The 18,225-nt window shown below is 40.9% G+C and overlaps 1 protein-coding gene across 1 annotated transcript in view; it reads left to right on the top strand.

Annotated features, from left to right (window-relative positions):
• The window catches only part of ATP13A5 (ATPase 13A5), a 115,645-nt gene that overhangs the window by 57,559 nt on the left and 39,861 nt on the right, over positions 1-18,225 (top strand). Inside the window, exons 13-18 of the mRNA XM_033213064.1 lie at positions 4,824-4,885; positions 7,359-7,509; positions 9,720-9,803; positions 10,486-10,642; positions 13,545-13,662; positions 17,538-17,662. Coding sequence (XP_033068955.1) covers positions 4,824-4,885; positions 7,359-7,509; positions 9,720-9,803; positions 10,486-10,642; positions 13,545-13,662; positions 17,538-17,662 — 697 coding nt within the window. The remainder of the gene's footprint in view (positions 1-4,823; positions 4,886-7,358; positions 7,510-9,719; positions 9,804-10,485; positions 10,643-13,544; positions 13,663-17,537; positions 17,663-18,225) is intronic.

Raw genomic sequence — 18,225 nt, 5'->3', positions numbered from 1 at the left:
TTTGTCCTTATTGGTTTCAAAGAACATCTTTATTTCTGCCTTCATTTCTTTATGTACACAGTAGTCATTCAGGAGCAGGTTGTTCAGTTTCTATGTAATTGAGCAGTTTGAGTAAGTTTCTTAATCCTAGGTTCTAGTTTAATTGCACTGTGGTCTGAGAGACAGTTTGTTATAATTTCTGTTCTTTTATATTTGCCGAGGAGTGCTTTACTTCCATCTATGTGGTCAATTTTGGAATAAGTGTGATGTGGTGCTGAGAAGAATGTATATTCTGTTGATTTGTGGTGGAGAGTTCTGTAGATGGCTATTAGGTCCACTTAGTGCAGATCTGAGTTCAATTCCTGGATATCCTTGTTAACTTTCTGTCTTGTTGATCTGTCTAATGTTGACAGTGGGGTGTTAACGTCTCCCATTATTACTGTGTGGGAGTCTAAGTCTCTTTGTAGGTCTCTAAGGACTTCCTTTATGAATCTGGGTGCTCCTGTATTGGGTGCATATATGTTTAGGATAGTTAGCTCTTCTTGTTGAATTGATCCCTTTACCATTATGTAATGGCCGCCTTTGTCTCCTTTGATCTTTGTTGGTTTAAAGTCTGTTTTATCAGAGACTAGGATTGCAACCCCTGCCTTTTTTTGTTTTCCATTTGCTTGATAGATCTTCCTCCATCCCTTTATTTTGAGCGTATGCATGTCTCTGCATGTGAGATGGGTCTCCTGAATACAGCACACTGATGGGTCTTGACTCTTTATCCAGTTTGCCAGTCTGTGTCTTTTAATTGGAGCATTTAGCCCATTTACATTTAAGGTTAATATTGTTATGTGTGAATTTGATCCTGTCATTATGATGTTAGCTGGTTATTTCGCTCGTTAGTTGATGTGGTTTCTTCCTAGCATTGGTGGCCTTTACAATTTGGTATGTTTTTGCAGTGACTGGTACTGGTTGTTCCTTTCCATGTTTAGTTCTTCCTTCAGGAGCTCCTGTAGGGCAGGCCTGGTGGTGACAAAATCTCTCCGCATTTGCTTGTCTATAAAGGATTTTATTTCTCCTTCACTTATTTAGCATAGTTTGACTGGACATGAAATTCTGGGTTTAAAATTCTTTTCTTTAAGAACGTTGAATATTGGCCCCCACTCTCTTCTGGCTTGTAGAGTTTCTGCTGAGAGATCTGCTGTTAGTCTGATGGGTTTCCCTTTGTGGGTAACCTGACCTTTCTCTCTGGCTGCCCTTAACATGTTTTCCTTCATTTCAACTTTGATGAATCTGACAATTATGTGTCTTGGAGTTGCTCTTCTTGAGGAGTATCTTTGTGGCGTTCTCTGTATTTCCTGAATTTGAACACTGGCCTGTCTTGCTAGGTAGGGGAAGTTCTCCTGGATAATATCCTGCAGAGTGTTTTCCAGCTTGTTTCCATTCTCCCCATCACTTTCAGGTACACCAATCAGATGTAGATTTGGTCTTTTCACATAGTCCCATATTTCTTGGAGGCTTTGTTCATTTCTTTTTACTCTTTTTGCTATAAACTTCTCTTCTCGCTTCATTTCATTCACTTGATCTTCAATCACTGATACCCTTTCTTCCAGTTGATCGAGTCGGCTACTGAAGCTTGTGCATTCGTCACATAGTTCTCGTGCCATGGTTTTCAGCTCCATCAGGTCATTTAAGGATTTCTCTACACTAATTATTCTAGTTAGCCATTCATCTAATCTTTTTTCAAGGTTTTTAGCTTTTTTTGTGATGAGTTCGAACTTCCTCCTTTAGCTTGGAAAAGTTTGATCATCTGAAACCTTCTTCTTTCAACTCCTCAAAGTCATTTTCCGTCCAACTTTGTTCCGTTGCTGGCAAGGAGCTGCATTTGTTTGGAGGGGGAGATGTGCTCTGATTTTTTGAATTTCCAGCTTTTCTGCACTGCTTTTTCCCCATCTTTGTGGTTTTATCTACCTTTGGTCTCTGATGATGGTGAGGTACAGACGGGGTTTTGGTGTGGGTGTCCTTTCTGTTTGTTAGTTTTCCTTCTAACAGTCAGGACCCTCAGCTGCAGGTCTGTTGGTGTTTGCTGGAGGTCCACTCCAGAGCCTGTTTGCCTGGGTATCAGCAGCAGAGGCTGCAGAACAGCGAATATTGCTGACCAGCAAATTTTCCTGCCTGATCGTTCCTCTGGAAGCTTCGTCTCAGAAGGGTACCTGGCCGTGTGGGGTGTCAGTCTGCCCCTGCTGGGGGTTGCCTCCCAGTTTGGCTACTTGGGGGTCAGGGACCCACTTGAGGAGGCAGTCTGTCCCTCCTCAGATCTCAAACTCCATGCTGGGAGAACCACTACTCTCTTCAAAGCTGTCAGACAGGGACATTTAAGTCTGCAGAGGTTTCTGCTGCCTTTTGTTTGGCTATGCCCTGTCCCCAGAGGTGGAGTCTATAGAGGCAGGCAGGCCTCCTTGAGCTAAGGTGGGCTCCACCAAGTTCGAGCTTTCCAGCCGATTTGTTTACCTACTCAAGCTTTAGCAATGGCGGGTGCCCCTTCCCCAGCCTCGCTGCCACTTTGCAGTTTGATCTCAGACTGCTGTGCTAGTAATGAGTGAGGCTCCATGGGTGTGGGACCCTCCAAGACAGGCATGGGATACAATCTCCTGGTGTGCTGTTTGCTAAGACTGTTGGAAAAGCGCAGTGTTAGGGTGTGATTTACCAGATTTTCCAGGTGCCGTCTGTCACACCTTCCTTTGGCTTGTAACCGGAATTCCCTGACCCCTTGTGCTTCCCGGGTGAGGCAATGCCTCGCCCTGCTTCGGCTCACACTCAGTGGGCTGCACCCACTGTCCTGCACCCACTGTTCGACACACCCCAGTGAGATGAACCCAGTACTCGGTTAAAAATGCAGAAATCACCCCTGTTCTGCAGTGCTCATGCTGGGAGCTGGAGGCTGGAGCTGTTCCTATTCCCTCTGTGTGACTTTTTAAGAAAAGAAGATTCAACCACAATCATCTCTGAGTTTCTTTCCAGCTTTCACATTATACAATTCTATCACCGTCATGTTGGGATAAAGCACTCTGCCATTAAGTGAATTTTCATCTAGTGTTATTTTCAGTTTTGGAGATATCTGTCACTGAGTTTCTGAGTCCATTTATTCCCATATATGTTTCTATTTTCTATTGGTTTGTTACAACTTCTGTAAGACAAGTTCTTTCTTTTTATTCAATTCAGCCCAAGCCTGGGCTTGTATTTATGCTAAAAGGTTTTCTCTTTCTATCTGATTCCCCTTAGAACCTCAACTATAATTTCGTTTTCTATTTATGGTTAGTTTTATTGTTTAGTGGTCATTTTCATAGAGAAATAACATAGTCTAATATCTGTTTTGCTGCAGGATCGTCTCTGCTTTCATGTTCAAAATATTGATGTTTAAAAACATCATCAGGAAAACATCGGTTTGAATTAAGTTGCAAACTCTTTTTGAAATGCAACAACTTGTGTGGATTTGGAAATCAGACATGGTGGGGTCCTTTACAAAATGCAGGAGAGAAATGAAACAAATAGCTCGTTTTCAGAAAGTTGTTGTTTAAGAAATAATTCACTCGTGTGTTAGCGCCTTCTTTGTGAAGTTCAAATAAATGAATGAATCAAAGTTTTCTTAATTATTTAATCTTGAAACCCAGAAAGAGCTTCATCTTTCCACATACCCTGTATGATTCACTTAACATTTTCTAGTTTGGTGGAAGACTCCAGAAGGGCTGGATTCTGGTTCTGCCTCTCCAACCTACAGGCCGCTATGACCTTAGTCTCATTTCGCCTCTAACCTGCCTCCACCCTGTTAACTCAGTTGTGAAAATGCAAATCATTGTAAACACTTTGCTATAAAGCATTATGCTAATGGATGTGCTGTAATGATGGAGGTTGCTATTGTATAGAAAGCTAGAAAATTCAGTGTCTTCTATGGAGATAGCCTTAAAAAGTAGTGTCAGAGACTTGGGTGTTAGTGTTGAAACAGGGTGTCCTGCCATGCTAGGTAAAGCTCCGGTAGGTCCTGGCAGTGTTGAAGCAGCTGTAGCCAACTCCACTTACTCAATGTGTTAAGCAGGCCTAAAACTGTTCACCTATTGCAATAAGACACCAGAGTCTATAAATAATAAATGCCTGTGAAGCAATGAGGAAATTAGAAGTGCTGTGATAGTACTCAGTTCCATTTTTCTTTCTCTGTTACATTATCTAACAAATACTGTCCCATAGTATGGCGAATCAAATCTCGGAGCTATTTTTCCCTTGATCGAACAACAAAACCCACTTATGGGCATTAATTGATATTTATTATTAGCGCTTACTTTCTCTCTATAGTCTCAAAGCCCTTTATCAACATTTCATTATCAATCTGGACAGTCACTGTGTCACCCATATTTTTAGAAAATTACTGTGAACCAGATGGCAAACTGAATTGAACAGTCTTGAAAATGAAGAAAAAAAACGTTCTGAGCTCTGCCTTGGCAAGATAGCAGGTGACAACTAAAAGTCAGACTTGGGCTGCTTCTTGTACTGAACCTCTCCTGATAATAACAGCAACAGTCATAGCAATAAACAAACCAAACCAAAACAAAACACTTTCATTTTTTCCTTATAATGAGTAACTGAAATCACCTAATTATCGACATGGTCTTTTGCGGATCATGTATCACCTGCTTAATTTATCCTATGGCTACTCTTCTCTGATTTAAAATTGGGTACTTACAAATAAGGTATTTAGACTATTGGATCTACTATGATATCTTAGAAGCTTGGGATTTGTTTAAATTACAATATAATTAAAAGGTTTAAATCTTATGCTAACATTGATTTTTATTTTTATTCAGACTGGCACTCTCACTGAAGACGGGCTGGACCTCTGGCAGACTGTCCCTACTGCTGACAACTGGTAGGCCTCTTATGTGAAAATGGAAGGTGTGTTTGGTGGAGTTACCTGGATGATGCTCACATCCATCTTTTGGGTGTTGAGGGATGAATGTCATATAAAATATATATAATAATTGGCTGGAACAAGTTCCTAATTATTCTAACTTGCTTAAATGAATTCTAATTTCAGAATCAGAAAGGAAAAGTAGGTCTTCGAAATCTCCATGAAAAATGGAGTAGGATGAGGTGGATAATTAAGGAACTAAATGAATAAAACAGAGAAACAAGAGTGAAATGAAGACCATGCTTAGTTAAAAACTACAAAACTTCCTGGGCGGCTAGTGCAGGCAGGTGGTGGTGAGAAATCTGGAAAAGCAGTTCACAGTATAGTGGGATAAAAAGGTGCAAATACACCCACCTTTGATGTACAACACAGGCCATGAAAATTGTTACTATTAAGGCAGAGATGTCAGAATGGAGAAGAAATAGAGATTGTTTGATATAACATGAAGTCCTGACTTTTATGTAATTACATGGTGGGTAAAGACAAATTAATTTTGAAATTTAGTGAATCAAAGAAAGCCGCCTGAAGGAGATGGTACTTCAGATAGTTTTGAGGGACGTGAGAATTTTACAGCTGCGGGCTAAAACCTGGCACTAGGGAGAGAAGAGGACAATCACATAAATGTCTACTCCAGAAAGAGCTACAGAAGGGAAGGAGGGCCCCCAGGGGGTGAATCTCCTCATGGTATCTCCCCGTGGCTTCTAGCTCCTTCCCTATGGGCTAAGACCTGCCTTCTCAAATTGCATGTTGATGGCCTCTGCTCTTAAGCTCTGAGTACCCCATTTTGGCTCCAACAGCAGCTGAGTCTGCTGTCAGTGACAGAAGACACTTTGCAGGGGACTCCCAGGATGATGAAGGGGCCAGGTACAGCATGGCACAAGGTAACAGCAGACAAGCAGTGTGATGTTGCAGAAGATGCCCTGGACTGGGTGACAAGGAACACCTGAGCTTTGACCCTACTCATGTGTCTCTGCTCCTGGTGCTCAGATGTCCCGGCCAGCCCTTCATCCAGACAGGCAAGGACTCTATTGGCCAGAGCAGTGAAAGAGAAAAAAAGATGTCCACAGTTTCCACCCCTCTATCTTCCTCCCATGTCCCTGGTACTCTGAAGGTTTTCGGAGACTAGAAACAACTAGACACACTCACTATTCAGCTGTAGGGTGGGAGGAGAGGGAGGTGCAAGATGCCAGTTTGTATCATCAAAGAGAAAAACAGGCTTTAGAGGTGGGATGTCCAGGGCGCTTCAGGAAGTAGGGGCAAACTCTAAAGGGCTGAGTAGTGAGAAACGCTTCCGCGTCCATGCAGCCTTCTTTCCTAGCCCTGATTTGCTGCTCCCTGAATAGCCCTAGAGACTTCTTGCCTAGGGTGTGCAGCTTTTTGCGGACAGCTCTGCCGAGTTGGCAGGTATGACTCCGAGCTGCCTGTTGATGGGCCTTCCCACAATGCTGCCATTACGTGAGTGGCTTCCAGTAACATGACAGAAGTCCCTGTAATTCTATCCAAAGCCTCCGAAGCTATGTTATTGATTGGCCAGTGGCAAACTCTGTTGAGAACACAATCCATATCCAATTCAAAGAAATGTTTTTATAAAGATAACTCTGCAGGCAAAACACCCTGTTTAAAAAATAAAGAAACCGAGTGGCCAGGGGCTTAAGGATAGAGAAGCCACCGGACAAGCATAGCAGTAGCAAGAAGTTTAATCTGGATCTAGAGTACAGGGCATCAAGGACATTAGTAGGACTGGACACTGTAAGGTAAGGTAGATCCAAAGTGGATAGGACTTTGAATATCAGGCTAAGGGGCTTGGACTTTATCATTTGGAGCACGAGGAGCCATGGGAAGGTTCTGAGCATTAACATTAGGTGTTTGCAAGTATACATATGTAACAAACCTGCACATTGTGCACATGTACCCTAGAACTGAAAGTATAATAAAAAAAAAAAAAAGAAAGGAAATGTGGTACATATATACCATGCAATACTATGAAGCCAAAGAAAGAAATGAGATCATGTCCTTTGCAGGGACAGGGATGAAGCTAGAAGCCATCATCCTCAGCAAACTAAAATATGAACAGGAAACCAAACACCGCCTGTTCTGACTCGTAAATGGGAGCTTAGCAATGAGAACGCATGGACACAGGGAGGGGAACATCTTACACCAGAGCCTGTCGGGGGATGAGGGGAGGGAGAGCACCAGGACAAGTGGCTGATGCATGCTGGGCTTAATACCTAGATGATGGATTGACAGGTGCAGCAAACCACCATGGCACACGTTCACCTATGTAAAAAACCTGCATTTTCTGCACATTGATCCCAGAACTTAAAAAAAAAAAAAAATTAGGTGTTTGGAGCTCCACTTTAGTAAGATTTAAGGGACAGAGTGTGCAAAATGATTTTATCAAAGACTTTACCTTCTCTACCTTCTCTACCAGCTTCCAGGAAGCCCACAGCTTTGCCTCGGGCCAGGCTGTGCCATGGGGCCCACTGTGTGCGGCCATGGCCAGCTGCCACTCTCTGATCCTTCTCAGTGGAACCATCCAGGGAGACCCTCTGGACCTCAAAATGTTTGAGGGCACTGCCTGGGTAAGGTGATAGTTTAATGGAAAGATGAGAACCTGAGGAAATCTTTACTGGGCGTGCTGAAGCTTTTCTAAGTTTTGTTAAAACACGGAGAAGATTCATAATAACATATGTATGAATGGGCAACACTACCACAACTTCCCAACCTGTGGCCCAAAGAACTCTGTTAATGGGTGCTGTGTGAGATAGGCATCCATTCTTGAACAAGCTTGGAAACTGTTGTTTAAACAAAGTGAAACTCATTTCTTGACTGCATTTCTTTAATACACTGTGGTGCTTTGTGAATATTCAAGAGGGAATATGAGATGCAGCATTTACCAAATCTATCTGACCTCAAAAACCTTATTGACACCCATAACCCAGCCTGTTCTCCAAAACATCAGTTTTTCCAAAACACTATCAGAGAAACAGTGGTCTAAAGCAGCACTTTCCAGTAGAGCAGCCACGAGGCATATGTGGCTGCTGAGCCCTTGAAATGTGGCTCTGCAACTGAGAAACTGAAATTTTAATCTGATTCAATTTTAAATAGTTTAAATAGCCACAAGTGGCTGGCGGTGACTGTATATTGTAAAGCATAAGTCTAGACACCAAACTGGAGGGCTGCATCCAACTGGTTCAATCTCCTGAGCTGAGTGTGAATGAAAAGGGAAGGATATAAACCCATGCTGGAGGCTGCCACAGTGGGAACCCCTCGCATTTCACCACTCTCCAGCTGGGTGATCACAAAGCCAGAGCCAGGACTGAGTCTGTGACCTCATCTGTACATTTGGGGAAATAATGCCTCATTCACAGACTTGTGAGCACTGAGACTATGAATCTAAAGGGGCTTTGAGCCAGTGAAGAGCCAAACAAGTAGAGGGTGTTCACTAATTAACCAGTTAGTTAATTACATCCTGCTGCCTCTAAAGAACATCCTAAAGCTATGTACAATGATGTATAAAATACAGTACAGCAGTTAAATATAGCTGCAAAAGAATGGAAACAAATGATTGCAGGGAAACGAAGCACACCTAACAAAGAAGCTAATACAAAGATGTATAATAGGGAAATTTTAGCTTTCTAGAGGGCAAATCAATGAAACAGGAAACCTGGTAAAAAGGGTAACTTCTGATATCAGTAAGTTAAAATAGAGCATTTGCTGTGGACAAAAATTTGACATAGTGACCAATTCTCCGGATCTCAATGGAGAGGAATCAGTGTATTTACTCTAAGCAATGTCCTCACCAGAATCATTGGGATTGACATGGTGATGAGTTGTGCAGGGTCATTTTATATCTGGCTTTGGTCCTGGCCCTAACTACATCCCCCTCTCCATTATAGGAGAGCTGGTCTATCTTTACAAATAACATACTTGTTTGGGAACATAAATCTTTAATATTAGCTCTGTAAGAATCATCTGTAAGAATAGTTGTATCCATCCCAAACAAAGCATAAAAATGCACGATTATTCACTGAGTTTAGAGCTGGGTTAGAAGCTGTTCTGAGTATCTTTTGGTAACTAGGAACCTTCCACTCCACATACAGAGGAGGGCAACTGTCCTTTCAGACTGTCGGATTACTTTTCAGAAGAAATTCAGGTCTAGAGAAATAAAATGGTGTCCCCAAGGTTAAACAGCTAAGTGGCAGAGTGGAAACCAAATACTATCTCCTGTTTTCTGACCTCTACTATTTATATATTGGCTTCTCAGAGCTAGTAACTTCTGTTGTAATATCCAAAGAATACAAGTCATTTTCAAACAGGCTTTCTAATCTGCTAGCAGCTGACATACCAACTCCCTAGTTAACTCGATTAGGCTAATAGCATAGGTATAGTATGAAGAACTAGTCCCATGTTTATCTCAGGACCCAATCCTAACTCATCTGAGAGCTATGGTGCTCAGCAATGTTGGAGACTACATCTCCACACAGTCCTTCCTCCAGTTACTAGATATAATTGTTTAGAAAGATCCATGGATCTGTAGCTAGCACTTCTTTCATCAATTACTTCTTAAAATGAATTCACAATATTTTTGGCCTTTGAGATTCTATAATAAGTCCCCTAATATAAATCGACACAACAGAAATTTAACAATGACAATATTAAGATAATTGGCCTGGAAGAGAAAATATGTAAAAAGGGCTTTGAAAAGATTCAAGTATTGTGCAAATAAGAGATATTTATGTCTTACTATTTTTCTTCAAAGAATCTTATGAATGTTTTCATTTTATAACAGAAAATGGAAGATTGCAATGTAGACTCCTGCAAATTTGGGATGTCAGTTTCAAACATCATAAAACCAGGACCAAAAGCCAGTCAGGTATGATTTCCTTCTTTGTATCACATAGCTCTTTCCCCGTAAAACTGGTAAAACATTTCTGACTTTCATATATTTTTATGGTCCTATTATTTTGCCTTATCCTAACAGTTTCCGTGGTTGGTTTGCTGTCTCTTTCATTTCTGAATTTATCTATTAATTTATTCAACAAACACTACCTGTGTAGACTAGAGCACTGTGCTAGGTGCTAGCAGATAAAGAGGCTTCGAAACAAGACACACTTGGTTCTGGGTTGGAGGAACAGGTAGACTGGTAGAAAAATCAATATAGGTGCAAAGAAGTGCAACACAACATGACAACTGCTATAATCAAGGCTGAAGAAAGAGTTTCAAGAGTCCTGACATGGGAGTACATACTGTTTCTGGGAGATAAAAGCACCAGAGAAGATGACCTGTGAGCTTGGCTTGGAAGGTGATTAGGATTTCTCCAGGGGAAGGTCCTTGCAGTATAGACAACTTGTTGAGGGAGTCGCTTTAAGGCAGCCAGAAAAAGAAAAAAAAATCAATATTGTGACAAATATACGACATCAAGATGTCTCAGGGCTCATTGCACAGTAAAGCCTTTTTGTTGGTGTGCATTTGGAAATACCACGAAATATTGGATTTGGAATACTGCATTTGGAAATAGCAACTTGTTAAGCTCCCTGTTGTTGATGGGCTTGCAGAGTCCGGTGGAAGCCATCGCCACCTTGCGCCAGTTTCCATTTTCCTCGAGCCTGCAGAGGATGTCGGTGATCGCTCAGCTAGCTGGGGAGAATCACTTCCATGTCTACATGAAGGGTGCCCCAGAAATGGTGGCCAGGTTCTGCAGATCTGGAACAGGTACCGATAATTTTCTCTTTCAAGAAGTAAAATACTTTTCTTTCTTTTTTTTGAGACAGACTCTTGCTCTGTCCCCAAGGCTGGAGGGCAGTGGCACCATCTCGGCTCACTGCAGCCTCCACCTCCCAAGGTCAAGTGATTCTCCTGCCTCAGCCTCCCAAGTAGCTGGGATTACAGGAGCATGCCACAACACCCAGCTAATTTTAGTATTTTTAGTAGAGACAGGGTTTCACCATGTAGGCCACGCTGGTCTCGAACTCCTGGCCTCAAGGGATCTGCCTGCCTCAGCTTCCCAAAGTGCTGGGATTGTAGGTGTGAGCCACTGTGACCAGCCGAGACCAAATACATAAAGCCAACAAACACAGAAAGCTTCACCATCAGTGAACGTGGAGCTGCCTGTTTCCCGGGTGGGTACAAAGCAGGCCCAGTAGATCCTAAGAAGCAGGGGCAATCATTTTAAGGCTGGCAGGTAGCGACTAAATATCTGGCTGTGGGTGCAGTAAGAAAAGTACAACCACAGTGGGGCATCTGGGAAGGAGATGAGATGTGAAGCTTGCATCCGGAGCCAGAACAGGGAGCTACTGAGGGTCAGAGAACTAGGGGAGGTGTGAATGAGGGAAGCGAAGGGAGAGGTCTGGACACTAGGTAAGTTCTGCAGACATGGCTGCTCTGTCACCTCCAGGGAGAATCAGATAGATCGATGGGAGGAGAATATAGAAAAGATAAATATCTTAGAAATAAAAGTGATTAGAGTAAATTCAATGGTGTTAGACTAAGCAAGATAGTTTATCATTTTCACAGCAATTTCATCTTTCTGGGCCAGATTTTGAGCTGATTTGTATTGCTTTTTAGTCTTATAAACATATGCACTCTTTAAGCAGCAGCCGGATTTATGAATGTTGTTGCATTCAAATGAGTTCATTTGGATAAAACTGATCTTTTGTCTTCTGATTTTCATGTAGACACTCCTTATGATTGCTGATGGCCATCAGCTTGTGCAGAGAATTCTAGATTTGGCAAATGATTCCTTTAACTTCTCTATTGGGAGTCTTTTTATAAACCTTAGAAGTAGCCCCTTTTTGGGCCGGGTGCGGTGGCTCACACCTGTAATCCCAGCACTTTGGGAGGCCAAGGCGGGTGAATCATGAGGTCAGGAGATCGAGACCACAGTGAAACCCCATCTCTACTAAAAACACAAAAAATTAGCTGGGCGAGGTGGCGGGCGCCTGTAGTCCCAGCTACTCGGGAGGCTGAGGCAGGAGAATGGCGTGAACCCGGGAGGCGGAGCTTGGAGTGAGCAGAGATCGCGCCACTGCCCTCCCTCCAGCCTGGGTGACAGAGCGAGACTCCGTCTCAAAAAAAAAAAACAAAAGTAGCCCCTTTTCTTCTGACTTTGATCTTCAGCATTGGTCTCATTAACGCTCTCCTTCACTGATTACAACATATACTGTGTTTGTTTTGTTTCAGCTACATGGGTACAACTGAGCATTTTCTTGGCATTTAAACTGATGTCTATTGCCCCTGCTCTCTCATAAGGATTTGGACCTGTCACTTGGCACTCGTTTTCCTGGCATCTCTTCCTGTTCTTCCTGTTTTCCCAACTTGCAATCTTTGACTTATGCTAATACTATCTTCAGTGATTTCCACCACCACCCTACCCCATTTTTAGAAATAGAGAGCTAAGAACTTTCTTGAAATTAGATTCCCACCTCCAGGAATATTTTAGAATTACAGAAAGTCTGAAATGAACGGAGACAGAGAGATCTGGAAACTTCTCATTTTATGGATGAGAAACTAAGGTGCAGAAGAGAGACTTAGCATGACTAAGGTCCACATGGAAGTGGAATGGGGAGAATAGAACTTAGCTGATTTGCCACCTAAGCTACTATACCTCCCTTTGTTCTGTGGTTCCCTCTAATACCCTTATAGGTACATTATAAATCATAAAGATTTTATAAACATAGTTGTGATTGCCATGCTAAAACACACGAATGTTGGCATTGTGTCATCTTTCACCTACAGCAGGAATTGTCAAACTTTTCTGTAAAGAGCAAGATAGTTCTGACGTTAGGCTTTGCCAACCACATGGCTCCCATTTCAGGTACTCAACACTGTCACTGAAACCTCAAAGCAGCCATAGACAATGAACCATCAAATGGGCATGGCCGCGTTTCAGTACAACTTCGTTTATAAAAACAAGCTATGTAGCCTGTGCATCCTAGTTTTGTTTGTTTGTTTGTTTGTTTGTTTTCCCCTGATCTAGAAGATCAGCTGTTTCTCTCATTTTATCCAAGTACCCATAGTCCTGAGGTCTGTTCTTACTGGACCCAGTGGGTGCATGTGACACCCAGTTTGTCTGAGTCAGCTTGCGCTATTATAACCAAAGACCATAGACCGGGTGCTTGAACAACAAAAATGTATTCTTCACAGTTCTTGGGGCTGGAAAGGCCAGGATGGAGGTGTTGCCCAGTGTGGTTCCTGGAGAGGGCTTTCTTTCTGGTTTGCAGATGGCTGGCTGCCTTCTTGCTGGATCCTCACGTGGTGGAGAGAGATGTGTTTTCTTAGGGCATCAGTCTCATTCACGAGGGCTCCACCCTCATGACCTAACTATCTCCCAAAGTCCCCACCTCCAAATACTATTGCATTAGAGATTAGGCTTCCACATATGAATTTTGGAGGGATACATAACACAGGAAATGGCCAGCACATCTTTGGCATTTATTTCCATCAGAATAATAAGAACACACTGATGAAGTGGTTTGTGGCCAATAGCTGAAGTTTTCTATTAAAGCACTTTTATGGAATGAAAGTTAAGACAAGGTACAATGGCTGTGTCCTGGAGTCTTGCTTAGACCAGCCTTCAACATGACCTTACACTTGCCTGTTTCTTCTACCCTGGCAGTGCCTAAGGATTTCCCACAGGAACTGAGGAAGTACACGGTGCAAGGATTTCGTGTCATTGCTCTTGCCCACAAAACCATAAAGACGGGGAATCTTTCAGAAGTGGAGCACTTAGCCAGGTAAGCAACTCAGAAAAGGACACTAGGGTAGGCTTTGTGTGCATGAAGTGTGAGTCCTGGAGATGAACAGATGGACAGTTCTCATCACCTTGAAGTCTCTGGGAGACAGAGAATTAATCTTGTACAGTCCCCTGATTCAGAGATGGACAATTGTAGGTGATACTGGAGACGACTTGCTCAGGTCACAATGCTGGTTGGTGGCAGAACAAGGATGGTACTTGAGAGCTTCTGACTCCAAGATACCAGTGTGTTATCTCTGTTTGGCACTATGTTATGCCAACTTTAGTCTCAGCGCCAATCCCATCAAAACCACCAACGCTCCTTCAACCTCAGTGCATTATGTGACCAATCGACTTGGGTGTCCCATACACAGAGGGGTTGAGAGAGGGAGACAGTTGGTGCTTTGGAAGATTTTCAGAATCCTTTAGACATGTTTTATTTCAGTGCTCAATACTACAACACCTCCTTCATATATGTGAAGGTAACAAGTGCAAATTGAATTACTTATGAGAAATAAAATTCAGTATTCTTAATTACCTTACAGGGATAAGTTGTCCTCATTAGAGGATAATTTATAAATTATTTTTTCTTTCAAAGTTCTTCAGTTTTTAAAGGCTATTTTTAAATTATCTATGACAAAGGACTAAAAAAATACTGTGGAAAATTGAATAGCAGACAATCTATTTATTTCTTACATTGGATTTGTGTTGCTGATAAATGCTTATTTATATACAGCTAGCCCCTTCATGTAAGATACTGATATCCTTGGGTTAACATTATTATTTGCAACCTAAGTCCATTGACTCTAAGTTAATTAGTAAACATAGTCTCTTCCTTATTCTGTGCTTGTTTCACCATCTATAAAATATGCAACTGGATGATCTCCAAGGAGGCTTTCAGCCATGACATTTTAATATTTGAAACAGGATCACAAAGCTCATTTTGAAATATATGAATGACATTCTCAGATTTAACATTCCAGGTGTTAGCTGTTCTTGAGCAAACATAAAGGTCCAGACCACATAGGATTTGTAATTTTTTAAACACAAATTTGAATAATCCACGTTAAGGACATGTGTGAAGAAAAGATCTATGTAGCTAGAGATGGAGTGTAGCCATCACCCAGCTGTCACATACAAATGCAGCTGTGCTGTTCTCATATGGGAACCACTAGTAGGATAGACATTATTATAAATATAACAAAATAAGAAAAGATAAAATGTGCTAGAATTCCAACCATTCCAGGTTTTTTCAGGGAATATCAGGAGCCTATTATACTTCTCAGAATTTAGTTACTATTTTCAAACAGAATAAAAGGATAGGGTTTTGATTTTTCTTAGAATCCAATTCTATGTAGAAAAGTTTTCCAACTAGAAAAATTTAAAACTTCTTAAAAATTGGAGTCAAAATGGGGAAGGAGAAAAGTTTTTTGAGATGACTTAAAAGGTCACCCCAAACTGAAACAACAGGAGGAATACTTCAAGGCTCGCCCCTTCACTGGTTTAGCAGATTTGTATTGAACTTAACTGTGTGTCAGATGCTCAAGGAATTCAGAATTTATTCAGAAGTGAATAAAATAAAATCCTGCCCTCACGAATCTTATATCCTAGTTGGGGAAATAGATTATAAAATAAACCCATAAAATATTGTCCCACTAGTGGTTCTTAAATGACCTGAGGGGGAAAGTATAAAGTAAGTTAAGAGGACTTTTTAAAAAAGACAGAGAATGTCATTTTGCTTGGGCAATCAGCAAAGTCCTCAGAGGAGCAACATTTTAACAGACATCTAGTAAAATAAGAGAGAAAGACGTGCAGATATCCAGAGGAAGAGCATTGCAGAGAATACAAATGGTAGGTACAAAGGCTTTAATGCAAGTACTGCTGGGAAGGTTGTAGGGGAAGAAGCAGCCAAGTGCCTAAAGTACTGAACGAGAAGAAGCATCATAAAATAGAAACAAAGAACATTTGTCTGTTTTTGCTTTTGTTGCCTGTGCATTTGGTGTCATAGCCATGGAATCATTGCCAAGACCAATGTCAAGAAGATTTCTCCCTATGTTTTCCTCTAGCAGTCTCACAGTTTCAGGTCTTGTGTTTAAGTGTTTAATCCATTTTGAGTTGATTTTTACGTATGGTATAAGATAAGGGTCCAGTTTCATTCTTTTGCTGGTGGATATCAAACTGAAAAGCTTTGCACGGCAAAGGAAATAACAGTGAAACAGCAACCTATAAAATGGCAGAAAATCTCTGCAAACCATATATCTCATAAGAAATTAATATCCAAAATGTACAGAAGACACAATTCAATAGCAAAAATCAATAAATAACCCAATTTAAAAATGAACAAAGGCCCTAAATAGACATTTCTACAAAGACATACAAATGGCCAATAGATATATGAAAAAGTGCTCAACTGTACTAGGCATTAGGGAAATGCAAATCAAAACCACAATGAAATATCATCTGATACCTGTAAGGAGGGCTATTTGAAAAGAAAACATGTGTTGACAAGGATATAGAGAAATTGGAACCATTGTAAAATGGTACAGCTGCTATGGAAAACAATGTGGAGATTCTTTAAAAAATTAAAAATACAATGACCGTATGATCCAATGATCCAAAATCCCACTTCTGAGTATATATCCAAAAGAACTGACACTGGGATCTCAAAAAAAGGTATCTTCACCTTTATGTTCATTGCAGCATTATTTATAATAGTCAAGATATGGAAACAACCTAAATGTTTATCAGTGGATGAATGGATTTTAAAAATGTAATATGTACATATAATGGAATATTATTAAGCCTTAGAAAAGGAGAAAATCTTGCCATATGAGACATGAATGAAACTGAATGAATGAAACTGAAAGACATCACACTAAGTGAAATAAACCAGTCACAGAAGGCCTAATACTGTGTGATCCTACTTATCTGAAGCATCTGAAATAGACATATTCATAGAAGTAGAGAGTAGAGAGTAGAATGGTGATTACCAAGGGCTAGCGGGAGAGGGAAATAGGAAGTTGTCGTTAATGGGTATAAAGTTTCAGTTATGCAAGATGAATACCTTCTAGAGAAGTGATTTTAACACACATGCACACATACATATAAAACATGGCAGAAGGAAACTTTTTGAGGTGATGGATATGTTTATTACCTTGATTATAGTAATGGCTTCATAGCTGTATGCATATTGTTTAAATCTATCTCCCTGTAATCTTAACACCATGGTGCACAGAAAAATGAACAAAGAACAAAAAAGAGTTCTTGGCCCACAGATTTACTTTTTAATAAGCCACCCTAGAATCATTCCATTTCAGAGGAAAGTTCCTATATAACTAATGGAACCCAGTTGGACTATAAGCCACCTTCAAATTCTGAAAACTGTTCAGAGCCCTGTGTGATGCCAATAAATATTATTCAAGGTGACAGATGGAGACTAAGATGAATGACACCGTATTCAACTACTACTATCGTGTCTTGTATGTATGCAGAATGCACTTAACAAATGCCAAATAAACTGAAACGGTTGCAAACTCAAAAAAGAGAAAGCTATGATAAATTAAAAAATAAAGTATATTGGATTAACATATTTAAAAACCAATAGAAGAGTTGGAAGATAAGCACATTGCTTTTAAAAATAGAGTTGGAAACTGGAAAAAACAGATTTAGAAGTGGTTGCCTCTAGGAGAGGAGTGAGATGGTGTGGAGACACAGACTGTTGGTTTTCATTATAAGCCTTTAAGTTTGTTTTGATTTTTAAAATGTGCCTGTATTACATTAATAAGACTTATAAAGAAATTTTTAAAAGAAGAAATAAATTGAACTATTGAGCCTACATAGATATACTTTAATATTGATTTTCTCCTGAATACAAAGAGAAAAAGTGGAGTCAGAGTTAACATTTCTGGGACTTCTCATCATGGAGAATCGTTTGAAAAAAGAAACCAAACCGGTCTTGAAGGAACTGTGCGAGGCTCGTATCAGGACTGTGATGATTACAGGTATATATTTGTTTCTAGGTGCCTGGCAAGTTGATTGTATCCCAGGCATAAGAACAAGATGTGTGAGCTGAGTTCATGTGTCAGAGACAGAGAAAAATGTTTTGTTGTTGAATTTGTTACCCTGTAGTTCCTTACCTGAAAACATGTACAGCTGCCCCGACAGGACCAGAAGCTTTGGAGGTAGGGACTGTATCTCATTCTCTTTTGTCTAATGACTACCCCTCCTAGCCAGGATCTGTGCAGTGCCTCTAGGCTCACAGTAAATGAGCAAGAATGGGCGTGTTCTCATCAAGAAACTCAATGATCCCTCTGCACAGAGGATTGAGCCTCTGGTTGATGGTCCTCTAGGGCAGTAGGGCCAGGCATGGTGTATAATCATCAAATCCAAGCACAGCCTGACCCTGTGTGTTCTTTGCTTAGTTGGTTTCCAGACCCCATGGATGGTTTTATGCTATCAGGCTGAGATAATGCTATATTCACCACTTACAGTAGTCTGACTTCTGAGGATTAGTCATAAATGCTTAAGTATTTCTTTATTAATTCACACAGGTTTTGAAATACAC

This window comes from Trachypithecus francoisi, unplaced genomic scaffold, assembly GCF_009764315.1.
Source record: "Trachypithecus francoisi isolate TF-2019V2 unplaced genomic scaffold, Tfra_2.0 Lachesis_group0, whole genome shotgun sequence".
NCBI lineage: Eukaryota > Metazoa > Chordata > Mammalia > Primates > Cercopithecidae > Trachypithecus > Trachypithecus francoisi.
This window is presented reverse-complemented; position numbering and strand designations above follow the sequence as displayed.